Raw genomic sequence first — 14454 nt, 5'->3', positions numbered from 1 at the left:
GTTAGAACCACACATGTGTTTTCTTAAATGGTTGTACTATAATCAGAAAAAACCCTAATGCAATGCTGTTAGAGCAATCTTGTCTTCCTTTGATGTTCCATGAAAGGAAGGTGAAAAGTGGGTTATTTATCGGATATAACACAGTCAGCCTGGGTCAGGCCTTTCCCACTGATATGACTGCTGCAATGTTTCCAAGCACAGATTTGCTGTCCCAAGATGGATTTCCTACTTCTTTCAGAGGGACTAACAAGCATAAAGTGTACCCATGCGTTGCCTTCTACATTTCACGTGAAATACGCACATGTGCCAGTTAAGCCCAGGAGCCTCACGTAAGCTTTATGAAATATGTCCCTCACCCAGGGCTGGCTTGATATACTTTATTTTTGATAAAAGGAGAGGAGGAGGGGATCGAACTCTACATTGGACCCGAACTCCCTGTCACCCCACAACCAAGGAAGGCTTAGGGGTAGCAGAGAGGGGGTGAGTAAAGGAATGGTCTGGGCTGTAAGGTCTCAGGCCGGTGGCTAGAAGTCCTGCGGCACAGTAAGACAAGGAGGTAAGGGGATTTCAGTTCCTAAAATCACCTCCAAACACTAACATTCCAATTCGATGATCAATATTTTAAAAGAGCCAGGCAGTAGCTTAATAGTGATGTGATCTCCAGTGCAGTGATACCCAGTAGTTGCAGCAATAATCAAATGGCACAAGCATCCACTGACCACTTACTGTGTGCCAGGCACTGTCCTAAGCACTTTCCATTAACGAACTCAATCATGGCCACAACCTTCAGCAGTGGGGCTGTGCGCCTCCATTCTACAAAGGATGAGACTGGGGTGGAGGGGAGCAAATCTGGCCACCCCGAAAATGTGTCTCATTGGCATGAGGATTAATTTAGGCTGATTATTTTTAAGGCCCAGAAAGACTCAGGAAGAATCTTTGACCTCCCCTCTCACTGCCTAAGGAATGTAGACAGAGGACCTGTTCCAGGAAGGGAGCTGTCACCAGAGATAAACACAGTATGAACTAGCTGCGTATATGGGGGGAACCTCGCAAAGTCCGTTTGTTAAAACTCCTCTCTGTGTCCCATTGTCTCTGCATGGCCCAGTGAACATTTGTTTACCGAACATTATTTTCCAGCTCTGTGTCAACTGCCTTCTTCCCCTTACAGGTTCCAAACCACTACCCCCAACATCCTCTTTTGTCTTTAACTGAAGATGGTATTTAAGGTGAGGGCTTCAGCCGTCTGGGGGAGTTAGTTACTCGGTTTTCCTGGATCTCTCCCATGTATACACGTAATTAAATTTTTGTTTGATTTTCTCCTGGTAATCTGGCTCATGTCAACTTAACTCTCGGACCAGCCAGAAGAACCTAGAAGGGTAGAGGAAAATCTCTTCCTCCCCAACAAGGGCACAGAAGGGTCACATGCCATAACTTGCCAAGTCACATAGCTGGGAGGTGATGGAGCTGGATGCAAACCTGGCAGTTCTGACCCCAGTCCGGCTCTTAACTGTTAGGCTGCTACTGCCATTTCATGCATTTGAATCACCGCTGTTTATCTTTATCAACAGAAGGCAACATCCTAAAATAAAGGAGTGATATGCCATAGCCCTGGAATTCCCCACCAAAGAGGCCCCTCTGTGTGACCTGCTCTCAATCCATTGGTGGAGGGCGGAGCAGTGACAGGGAAGCAGATCTGGTTCTGGCCGTCTTCCTTCTCACTCACCTCTTGGCCTTGGTCAGGTCTCTGAGCAATTCTACCAGCCTGAGGACTCCCAGGTTGTCTTTAGGTTCAAATAAACCTAAGCTTACAATGGAAGAGAGTATGGAGCTGTTTTTGCCCCAGTTCACTTTACTGATAAGAGTAAGATCAGAGAGATTACACGACTTCCTAAATTGGCAGAGTGAATAGCACCCAATATGCAAAAAGACTTTGACAACTAACCTGTAATAACCAATTGTTATTACATGGTCCTACCACAAAGACCTGATCTAAACTTCTACTGCCCAACAGGAATTTAATTTCACATCCAGACTATGAAAAGTCCATGGTTATCCCTTAGACTGAGTCTTAATTGGAACTACCACTTTTACAAGCAAAAAGATGGTTGAATATTGGCAATTCCATGCAGTTCGACCTAAACATAGACTTTTCTAAATCAAACCTCCCTCTCCCAGCCACCACAGGGAAAAAAGCTGGTTTTCTGGGATGACAGGACCAGGGCTGTGCAGGCAGCTGCCAACAAAGAACAATGGCTTGATGATCCAGGAGCCACCACAAATCCTGAGGTTAAAGATTAACGGGAAGGGCTTCAGGGAGTTTATTATGGATAAGCACACCACAAAACCCAAAACAAACCACCCTCCACCCTAACCAGTTAATCTCTCATGTTTAAAAAAAAAAAATTAGTTTTGCTAGTGAATCAAGAGTGATTCTTGGCAAGAGCCTATTTTTCCTTAATTTCTGCGGCTAAATTATCTGGTGGAGCCAGCATGTGTGTGGACCGATGCTGTTTACTTGCATTAAATCAGTTCTTTAGGGGCTTCCCTGGTGGCGCAGTGGTTGAGAATCTGCATGCCAGTGCAGGGGACACGGGTTCGAGCCCTGGTCTGGGAGGATCCCACATGCCGCGGAGCAACTGGGCCCGTGAGCCGCAACTACTGAGCCTGCGCGTCTGGAGCCTGTGCTCCGCAACAAGAGAGGCCGCGATAGTGAGAGGCCCACGCACCGCAATGAAGAGTGGCCCCCACTTGCTGCAACTAGAGGAAAGCCCTCGCACAGAAACGAAGACCCAACACAGCCATAAATAAATAAATAAATAAAAATAAAAATAATTTTTAAAAAAATCAGTTCTTTAAAAAATCCCAATGGTACTAAGTGACTATGTAATATTCACAGTCTAAAAAAAGTCTATTGAATGAAGCCTCATTCAGTTACAAACATAGAGGTAACGAATAGAGTATAAGTCCAAAAATACATATATATATTCTATTATTGCTAAATCATTATGCAAATTTAAGACAGTGGAGTTTTTTTGTGTTGTTATTTTCATTGGTTTGTTTTTATCACACCATCACCACCATCAGGCCTGGCTAAAATGACAGGAGCATTGGAAGTACTGTTTAGATTCCTTCAGCTCAAAAAGGAAGTTTCAAAATTTCAAGCCCTAGGGCCAGCAATTAAAGTTATTTTTCAAAGAGAAACAGAGAAGTAAATGAGATTAATAATTTCTTCTGTGGAAGTCTACTATTTAATCCTAAATTGTAGACCCTAAACTGAAAATGATGTCTGTAGCTATCTGGATTAAAAAAAAAAGATTACCATTTTCAGAAAAGTAGATTGAGGGAAAAATTTAATGTCCGATCCAAATGCAGGCTGCAGGGGGAAGTGTCAGACATTTCTTGAACTGACCAAAACACGCTGGTGTCCCCCAGGGCTTGTGCCCTCAGTGTGTGCCCTCAGTGTGCTGCTGGGTTGCCCCTCCCCTCTGAGAGGTGGAACTGCCTCCTGACAACAGACTTTGGAACCCCAATAACCACATTCCCATGGAGCAACTCCGAGACAGGCTTGCCTGTGGGATTCCTCTAGAAAGTAGAGCAGCACGGTGGAGTCTCAGAATGTCGCATTAAGGTATTTTCCATAGAACTCTTTGTTCCAGACTCAACTCCTTTTCTTTTTCGATTGTTCAGGTATGGAGTTTCTATCATTCAAAGCTGTCTTTTTGGGAATTTGTCTTCGTTCCTCAGAAGTGCACTGTAAACCTCCCGTTACCTTCTTAGAAACCAGCCTTAGAGATTGAGGCTTAAGCTCCACTGGTTTGTTTAATGCTTCGAGGCTGGTACCATCTTGCGAAGTACTAAACTCTTTTAAAGATGCCCCAGGGGGCAGATGCCCAAGCCCACACCCTGTAACGGGAGGGGCAGAATAATGAGACCTATCCCGTATGGGTAGGGGGGACAGGTTGCTCAGTAGGGTGGGGGGTGGAAGTTCTCCACTGCGGACAACCAGTTCTCCTCCCTACTAAGTACTGTATTTTGACCTAATTCCCAGAAAGTATGCTATGTAGAAAGAAGTTTGCCTGCCTTTAGAGCTAAGCCTGCTGCTGTTCCCACAGGGATGCTATAATTACATACACACATTTGAGCACCCCACGCTAACTGACCCTCTTCCTTGTGTTAGTGCTGGGTGAAACGGCAGCACTGCCGTGTAGATACAACTTAAGCAGGCTGTTTACTCTTAAGTACGCTATCGATTTCCAGGTGGTACATCCCTAACATGTGAGCTTCAGGTATACATGGTCACCAGGTGGCTAGAAGGATAGGAACTCTTCTTTGCTGGTGCTTCGTGAGGTGCAGGGCAACAGGTAAAAGGGAAGAGGGAGCCTGAATTCTAGCCCTGTCTCTGCATCTTTCTGGGCAAGTCATTTTACTTATTTGCTCTCAGTTTTCTCATCTGTAAAATGGCCCTAGTATCATCTGTCTTATTAGCCCTGAAAAGAGGGTGTATGTGAAATTATTAATCTATAATTTAGGACATAATCATTATCATCTTCATCATCATTGTTGGCGGGCTAGATTGAGGACAGCCTTAAATGTTAGATAGAGGGCAGTAGGCAGTGATTCTCAGTCCAAACGTCCTCCCATTGGGCAGCTCAGTACAGCACTCACTAGCAGGACTCTAGCCAGATGGCCTGGGTTCCAATCCCAGCACTGCCATTTATCAGCCGAGTGGCCCTGTGGAAGTTAAATGAACCTCTCTCTGCATCAATTCCTCCTCTCTACGTTGGGGATAATAGTAGCACCTATGTCACAGGGTTTTTGTGAGAATTTAGAGCTAATTTACAATTAAAGTTTAGACACATAGTAAATGCCATATAAATATTTGCTATTACTTTTCTATGTATTCTGAATTCAATTAACACGATTATATAAAGCATGGGTTATTTTCAGCAAGTTTTAAATTCTGAGATAAAGAACCTTGCCATTCAAAATCTTTCCTGAGGGACTTCCCTGGCAGTCCAGTAGTTAAGACTTTGCCTTCTAATGCAGGGGGCGCGGGTTCAATCCCTGGTCCGGGAGCTAAGATCCCACAAGCCTCGTGACCAAAAAACCAAAACATAAAACAGAAGCAGTATTGTAACAAATTCAATAAAGACTTTAAAAATGGTCCACATCAAAAAAACCCAAAAAAACAAAAAACAAAGTCTTTCCTGAATGCTCCTTCTCCACTCTCATCTGCTGTATGCTTGGGATTTGAGAAAAAATAAATTTGTTAGGGAAGTAAATCATCTGCCAAAATAAATGAAGCCAATAGCCACTCTCTCTAGTTTTTCCCTTGTGAATACAGACTTTATAACATGGGAATTCGAAAAAGGTGGCAGCTTATTTCTTTTTTAAGCCTTTGTCAGGCAAAAAGAAAATAAGACTAAGGACAGTGGTAATGAAATCGAGGGACTCCAGGCAGCCTTTCATGGAGGAGGATCCTGTGCCCTGCACTTTCCAGGGCCTCTGGAACCTTCCAGGGCCAGTCTTGGGACAGGAAGCCTGGCTGTTGCCTGCCCCAGGACCACGGCTCCTGGGAGGCCCTGCTGGGGGAGCTTCTTGTCCCACTTCCCCTCAGCTGTGGTCCACTTGTCCTGAGAGACCCTCTGGTGTTCTCCCTCCTGGGCTCAACCCTTACTTCTCCTACAAGGAGGCACGCTGGTGCCAACCAAGGCTGCCCTGGAGTTGAGGAGGACACTTCTGCTAGAGGAGAGACTCTGCAGGTGGAAAAAACTCATCTGGACAGTATTCTGCCAATCACCATCAGCAACAAGATGGAATTTCTCTGCGACTCCATCTACATCATCTGTACATTTCTATTTATCCCGTGGCCAAGTTCCCTTGGTGCCCCTTGGATGCCTTCTTTGATTTGCTCTGGGAGCATAAACAAGCTCTTAGAGGAGAGTACAGATTCCTAGAGAGGCACCTGTGGAGGTCGCCTGGGCCACTCTTATCAGAGCCACTGCACAGCACCCGGGCACGTCATTCATTCCACAGTCCTTGTGAATGGTGCACCCTGGAGTTGTGCGATCAGGCACCTCAGCCTCTGGGAGGACAGCAGTCAGCGGGGAGGATCTGTTCCTTTTTTTTTTTAATCTATAAAGTAGAAGTGCAGTTCAAGTCTCTTATCTGTCAGCTCTAGTTCCATGCCTCCTTAAAGGGGTTTGGAGGACCCCTCCCTGGCTCTGCACTCCCATAGCCCACTCCCCACAACCAACCAGTCTAAAGCAGTAGACTCCTACAAGAGGGGAAGGGAGGGGTGAGGGGAACACAAGAAAGAAGAAAGGGAAAAGCGTTTTTAAAAATAGGCTAGGGGCTTCCCTGGTGGTGCAGTGGTTAAGAATCCGCCGGCCCATGCAGGGGACACAGGTTTGAGCCCTGGTCCGGGAAGATCCCACATGCCGCGGAGCAACTAAGCCTGTGCACCACAACTACTGAGCCTGTGCTCTAGAGCCCGTGTGCCACAACTACTGAAGCCCACGCGCCTAGAGCCCATGCTCCGCAACAAGAGAAGCCAGCACAATGAGAAGCCCGCACACCGCAACGAAGAGTAGGCCCCACTCGCCACAACTAGAGAAAGCCCGCGCGCAGCAACGAAGACCCAATGCAGCCAAAAATAAACAAATAAATTAATTAATTTTAAAAAAATAGGCTAGGAGTGTCAAAGAAGAAGAGGGAAGGGAAGGTAAGAGCAGGTGGTGCCTGAAAGTGCAGAGCTGCATCCAGGACAACCTAGCTTGTCCTCTGTCCTGTACCCCACTGTGTCACTGGGAACTCTGGTGAAAGGTAGTACAAATAAAACACATCTCCAATCAAGACAGAACCTCAGCTATCCTACAACTTCACATCTGTGAAATAATGACTATGCAACAAAATTAATGTTTTGTTGTGTATTCTGACTCTATCTCCACTGCCTTGCTCTAAGGAATGAGGAAGCAGCTCAAAGCATGGGACTGAGAAGCAAAAAGGACAGCCAGGGAGGTGGGGTGACCAGTCCTGGAAAAACCAAGACTAAGTCTGGGTGTCAGAAGAACTTCAGTGGTCCTCTGGGCTCAGCTCTCTGTGCAGGAGGCCCCAGCACACGATGCCCGAGATGCGGTCATCCAGCTACCATGTAACATTGCCAGCCACAGGGAGCTCACTACCTCACAAGGCAACTTGATCTATTTCTGTGAGGCTCAAATTATTAGAAATTTGTTCCGTATACTGTGTGGCCTTATAATGTCCAAACCTGGGCCTTAGCTTTGCCCTCTGAAGTCACCCAGAGTAAGTATAAATGATCACTTCTGAGAGAATTTTCTAGTATTTGAATATGATAGCAACTTTTCTCATAACTTCTCTCTTTCAGAACACACATGCTCTGTTCTTCTGGTTTTGGACCTTTACATGTAATGGGCAAGAATTCCAAGAACAGGTTTAAACAACCTGACCAAAGATGGCAGTTTGCTGGTCCTTACCGATTGAGGAAAGCATTTCCAAAGCGACTAAGCTTTCGAAATGGCTTTTTGGGGTCCACGACTAAAGCGTTCCCTGGGGTGCTGCCCTCGGTCTCCCCATACATCACGGCGATGAAGGAGTCGGTGGTGGGTTCTGGACCAATCCTCATGCCTGGGAAATCTTGCTCCAGTAAGTATCTGGGAGAGGGGAAAAGAAAAGAAACTTAGCATGTGGTCACAAAGCAAGAGGCCAGAAAGCTTCCTGGGGCTACCAATTTGTAACATAATCATTTGAAAACCTAGAATATAACCCCCAAGAAAAAGAGAATGATTGACATTGTACTCTTTTGCTAATAACGAATTTTCAAAGCTTAGAATCTATAGACCTATTTTTTCCCCCAGTGTAAGGAGCCTAGTGAGAGAGGCAGACATCTTGCAGACCTGCTGGGCCTTCTCAAAGTGGACCTTAGCTCAGCACAGCCATTCCCGGTCACGGTTCCATTGGCACAATAGATACTACCCCAGAGAAGAGTACTCAGCCAGCTCCTATGCATCCTGGAAGACCCTGCTCAGGCCCACCTCCTTTAGGGAAGTGTCCCCGTCCCTCTAGCATGTTGGGGACACCTGCTCTGTAGGCCCCAGGCACCCTGCGCCTGCAGCCATCGTGGTGCTCACCGTGGGTGCTGCACTTCTCTGTTTGTGGGCCTTGAAGGCAGGCCCATATCTATGGCCAGATGTATATTCCCAGGACCCAGCACCATGCCTGCCCACAGAGGGCACCCAGTGTAGTGAATGAAATGATGAACCATCTCCTTCCTGATCACTGGCAGTCAATGTGGCCCCAAAAGCCTCCCTTGAGCATTTTACAGCTCCCTTGGGATCCTGGAAGTCGTGGCCATGGAAGATGATTGCCAAAGAATTGAGCAGCAACGGAGACTGCTAAGGGGAGGGCTCGGATTAGATATCACCAGGGCCATCCCTAGCTTTCTGTGCAAGTTGGAAAAAGATGTCCCTTCCTCTAGGCAGACCCAGCCCTGTGCCAGGGCTCACAGCTTAGTGAGCAGGACTCTCGCTGGGTTTTACCCCCACGTGCCCCGTTGCCCAGGTGCCCTCATGTAGTTTAACCTGCATACAGTGGCCCTAGCAGATGTCATTGAGGATGTTCATCCAGGGGGCTGAGGAGACCAACTGATGTGCTACAGGGCATAGGACTGGCTCAGTGGCATGGCTGGCATGGGGCAAGGGAGCCAGAGGTAGAGCTATGGGGAAAGTCTGCTCTCTGTGGGAAATGGCTGTGTCCTAACATTAGCTCCCCCTTACCTCCACCAGCACATCATTCAGCTGAAGCCACTCAGAGCCCCTCCCTTCCTCCCCACCAAGATTTCCTTTCCAGGATGTAGGGACACACTTAGGTATATGTATGCCTATATGGATGGAATGGGATGGGGTGTGCAAAGACAACTCCCTCCTTCCTTTGCAACCAAGGGGAACATAAGGAGGGAGTATTTTGGAATACTTTTCACTAATTACCAAGCAACAGGTGGAAACGCAGCACCTTCAGAGAACACGTGGCAGGGACAGTGAACGGCAACTGGGGGAAGGGGGCGGTGGAAGAGAATGCTTGTTTGAGCTGACAGAGCCTTGTCCCAGCCCTGCCAGGGAGATGATCCTTTGCCCTGGGAGGAGGCTCAGGGCAGAAACATGCACAACTTTCTTCAACTCCCCATTCCTGCAGCTTACAGTCTGTTTGGTCCTAAACCATTTCTTTTGTTTCTAAAATGTCTTGACTGATCAAATTGAAGCCCAGAACCTATGATTTTATTTCCAGGGTTAGAGGGAAAGAACGAACTACCAACCATCCAACATCATTTTGCCATTTTTCTAAGAGTAAGAAGTTAAGCCACCCTTTAGACTCATTTTTTTCTCTGTAAATAAAACTGAAATTGTTTAGCACTCTTAGCAGGCTGTACTCTAAACGTTTTTTTTTTTTAATCTAGAGTTTCTACATTTCTATGAACTTGTAGAGCACCAGAATAGACACAGCATTTAAATATGTCCCTTAAATTTAGAGTAAATGTGAAAAAAATCAGATAACAGCACCCAGCATTCACCAAGTACAGTCGACTCTTGAACAACATGGGTTTGAACTGCACAGGTCCACTTACATGTGGATTTTTTTTGGTAGTAAATACTACAGTACTACATGGTCCACAGGTGGTTGAATCTGTGGATGTGGAAGTACTGAGGATACAGAGGAAACGTGGGTATGGAGGGCTAACCATAAGCTATATGTGGATTTTTGACTCCTCAGAGGGTTGGCACTCCTAACCTGTGTTGTTCAAGGGTCAACTGTTCTCACTATTTACCTGGTGTAGTACAGTACTCTGGTGTAGTATACACTATCTACCTGGTGTATACTAACATTATCCCCATTTTACAGGTGGGAAAACTGAGGCACCAGAAAAGCTAAGCAACGTGCCCAAGGTCACACAGTAAGTGTTTCAGTGGAGATGGAATGCAGGCAGTCAGACTCTAGGTCTTGTGCTGTCTCCAGATATGTTTAAACCTGGGCTTCAGTTGGTAGTTTGTTCAGAGATGAGGAGCACAAGGGGAGTTTCAGGGTGCCTCCATAAGGCACTATGGCCCAATTATTTCCTCCAAAGTGAGGGAAAAGAGCTCTCCAAACCGTCCTCCTGCATGGTCCCTGGGCTGCCCTAACAACAAGGGGCCAGCTCTCCCCATTCTCCCTGGAGAAAAGCTGGGGAGAGAAGATGCTATTTTTCAAAACATATTCAAACTTAATTTTTTAAAAACTTTTTCAGGCAACTAGTAGACTAGTAAATATTCTTAGGAGCAGAAGGGTTCAGGTTTATAATCTCTTATGAAATTCCACACAAATCTTAGAAATACTGATAAAAGCTACAGCGAGAGCATCACACATTTTGTGAAACTCCAGCACTTATAGAGCGTATGCAGAACGTGTGGATTTCACATACACGTATGAATTTAGGAATTTAAGTTTTACAGCCACTCTGAGATCTTAAGTCTGAAACCATTCAACAGCAAAGCTAGAAGTCAAGTCCAGATCACACCCATCCCACGTGCAGTTAGATTTCCATACCCCGTTGCCTGGATGAGGCAGTGCCAGGAGGCCTGTGGGAGACACGGAGGAAGGGGGACGACTGGGGAGAGGTGCCAATGTCAGCAGCCAATGTCACCAGGCTTCCTGCAGTGCACGACTCACAAAAAGGTTAGGTCCAAGTGTTGGTTTGAAACCTGACAGGCACTTTCCCATAGAGTCAATGTTAACAGCAATGGCTGGCTTGCCAAGATAGCCAAAAAAGGGGCTTGTTGCTGGTCAAACTCATGAGTGGCCATGCAGGACTGGGAGCCTGGAGCTCCTCCCTCCTGGCCGGAGGCTTTTGCTTTTATACCAGGCTCAGCCCCATAGCCGTGGGGTTCCACACAGTGCCCAGCTTCTGGGACCCCAAGTAGGACCTGTCAGATACATGAGTTAATACATGACACTCTCAGCTGATTGCCCAGAAGAGTCTTTACATTGGGGGATTGAGGGACTTGCCTGGCGGTCCAGTGGTTAGGACTCAGCGCTTTCACTGCCAGGGCTCAGGTTCAGTCCCTGGTCTGGGAACTAAGATCCCAGCTGCGTGGAGCAGCCAAAAAGACACCCCCAAAATGAAAAACAAATGCATTGCTACGTTGGGGGATTGTGAAACTCAGATATACTTCAGTCACACCCCTGGGCAGGCAGGCATGTGTCACATGCGGTGAGGGAACTAAGAACAGCCAGGACACAAAGTATCTGATGTGAACAAAGTGAGAATGAAGAGATAAGGTTCAAACCCAGCAACGTTGAAAGGAAGAGTCTGAGTGGATCCTGAGGTGTGATGCACCAAAACGGGTTACCCACCCAGCCACATGCATGAGACTGATCAACTGTGATACTATTTTTTTTTGGACACCTCAGAGGCTTTCCCAAAGCTACAAGTTCCAGAGACTTTGTGGTGTTATCTGCAATAACAAGAATTCAAAGGAACAAGAGGCCATAGGAAGACTGCAGAAAAGACTCCCCTGCAGTTCAGAGTCGGCGAGCCCACTGCACGAGCATCCTGTGCATTGGGCTGGGTTTTGTCCCCGGCTCCACCTCACTCTCCTTTTCCTGTGTTCTCAGAGAGGGCTGCTAACTCTAGTGGCGACTGCTCCCAAGAGTCTCCAGCCAAGTCATCAATGAAAAAAGGGACAGACATTTGGACTCCAAGCAGCTGGACAGAGGGGGTGGTGGGACCTGACATTGCTTTGTCCCTGTCCGCTGAGGGCCATGGTTCGGTTGCATCCAAGTGGCTCCTGGGACCCTGGCTGCTGTGCTCAGCCCAGGTCAAGGAGCTGCTTTCATGCAAGGCTATACGTAGACAGCGTCTTTCTTCTTCCATTGCTTAGGTTAGAAAATTTCTTTTTGACTTCATAGAAAAAACTGTCATTTGTGATGGGACCTAATGAAACTTAAAAGCTTTTGCACAGCAAAGGAAACCATAAACAAGACGAAAAGATAACCCTCAGAATGGGAGAAAATATTTGCAAATGAAGCAACTGACAAAGGATTAATCTCTAAAATATACAAGCAGCTCAAGATCAAAAAAACAAACAACCCAATCCAAAAATAGGCAGAAGACCTAGACATTTCTCCAAAGAAGATACACAGATTGCCCACAAACACATGAAAGGATGCTCAACATCACTAATCATTAGAGAAATGCAAATCAAAACCACAATGGGGTATCACCTCACACCGGTCAGAATGGCCATCATCAAAAAATCTACAAACAATAAATGCTGGAGAGGATGTGGAGAAAAGGGAACCCTCTTGCACTGTTGGTGGGAATGTAAAATGATACAGCCACTATGGAGAACAGTATGGAGGTTCCTTAAAAAACTAAAAATAGAACTACCATACGACCCAGCAATCCCACTACTGGACATATACCCAGAGAAAACCATAATTCAAGAAGAGTCATGTACCACAATGTTCACTGCAGCTCTTTACAATAGCCAGGACGTGGAAGCAACCTAAGTGCCCAACGACAGATGAATGGATAAAAAAGATGTGGCACATATATACAATGGAATATTACTCAGCCATAAAAAGAAATGAAATTGAGTTATTTGTAGTGAGGTGGATGGACCTAGAGTCTGTCATACAGAGTGAAGTAAGTCAGAAAGAGAAAAACAAATACATATGCTAACACATATATGTGGAATCTAAAAAAAAAAAAAAGGGTCTGAAGAACCTAGGGGCAGGACAGGAATAAAGATGTAGAGAATGGACTTGAGGACACGGGGAGGGGGAAGGGTAAGCTGGGATGAAGTGAGAGAGTGGCATGGACATATATACACTACCAAATGTAAAATAGATAGCTAGTGGGAAGCAGCTGCATAGCACAGGGAGATCAGCTCAGTGCTTTGTGACCACCTAGAGGGGTGTGATAGGGAGGGTGGGAGAGAGATGCAAGAGGGAGGAGATATGGGGATATATGTATATGTATAGCTGATTCACCTTGTTATAAAGCAGAAACTAACACACCACTGTAAAGCAATTATACTCCAATAAAGATGCTAAAAAAAAAATTGTCATTTGTGACAGGGGAAGAACAAAAATCTTCAAGACAATGAAAAGTCCCTCAACATACCCAAGCACCATCCTCTCAAAGACGAGCTTAAGAATAACTAAAAAACAAGCAAACAAACAAACTAGAAAAGGCACATTACTCAATGATAGACATCCAAAATTCCAGCTGCAAACCTCGTCTCCCTTGGGTATCCACCCATGCGTTCTGTCTGGGTTTTGTCTGTCACACTTGTGCTTGGAATAATGGAAAAGGCATTAATTATTTTAGTAATACACCTAACGTTTGAGAACTTGTTATGTACTGAAGTCTTTATATGAATAAACTTATTTCATCCTAAGTTCCTTATGGGGTAGGTACTATTTTTATCCCCCATTTTACAGATGAGAAAACAAAGGTTCAAATAGATTAAATTGTTTATTAGAATGTAGGATTTCTATTAGTCCTGTGAGAGCACTACCTGCCCTAAATCAGAGCTTAAGAGGCTATCAACCTCCAACAGGCGTGTTTACAGGAATGGGTTTTGTGAATCATAACAAATATACAAATCTAAGACTTTTTAGTTGGTATTCAATCATTAAGTAAGCACTCTAAAAAGCAATATGGCACATCTATTTGGGGTGTTTTATGAGCATTATTTTTTAAATTCTCAAGCCAGAAATGAGAAAGAGAAATGGCTTGTGTAATGCTAAATGAGATTTTAAAATATTTGTGCATACACTGGCATCTGTGCAGAGAGTTTAGAGGTTTAATTCATTGCTGCGGTCTGGGACATTTTTTAAAAGAGCATTTAACTCCAACGGTCATTTTGTTCCTTTGAGCATTACTAAGGTTTTAAACCATAGAGATGTGAAAAAAGTATCTAAAGTACAACTTTTGAGCTCAGCAAGAGAAACAGTTTTATTTCCTGATTTTTAAATCCAGGGCTATGAGTTTAAATACATTTCAATTTATAATGTGTTGGACGGTTTTACATAATGTATTTTTGATTGATAATACCTGACCCACCATTTCACTAGGAAAGGGACTGAAAAGAAAGTGTTAGTCTTTCAACTCTGATTTGTCCTAAATCTGGAAATGATGTTTTTAAAGCAGTTTCTTTTGTTTATCCTCATGTTTAATACCAAGAAATGGAAATGCCAGAAGAATCAAACATTTATTATCACAAAAGTCTTATAAAAATGGTCCAGAATATATAATTATTTCCTAGCAATGAGTACCACCACCACTACCACCACTGCTTGTAGACACCACCAAACAACAGATTATGATGAAATACTAATAATAATGATAATAATCTTACAAACAACAGTTTATAAGGCATTTCACATATAGGCTTT

At 45.0% G+C, this 14454-nt stretch overlaps 1 protein-coding gene across 1 annotated transcript in view; it reads right to left on the bottom strand.

The window, feature by feature from the left end:
* The window catches only part of EHD4 (EH domain containing 4), a 92799-nt gene that overhangs the window by 52597 nt on the left and 25748 nt on the right, over nt 1-14454 (bottom strand). Inside the window, exon 2 of the mRNA XM_036845159.1 lies at nt 7497-7673. Coding sequence (XP_036701054.1) covers nt 7497-7673 — 177 coding nt within the window. The remainder of the gene's footprint in view (nt 1-7496; nt 7674-14454) is intronic.

This window comes from Balaenoptera musculus, chromosome 2 (genome assembly GCF_009873245.2).
Source record: "Balaenoptera musculus isolate JJ_BM4_2016_0621 chromosome 2, mBalMus1.pri.v3, whole genome shotgun sequence".
NCBI lineage: Eukaryota > Metazoa > Chordata > Mammalia > Artiodactyla > Balaenopteridae > Balaenoptera > Balaenoptera musculus.
The sequence above is the reverse complement of the archived record's forward strand: the minus strand, read 5'-3'. Positions and strand labels throughout refer to the sequence as shown.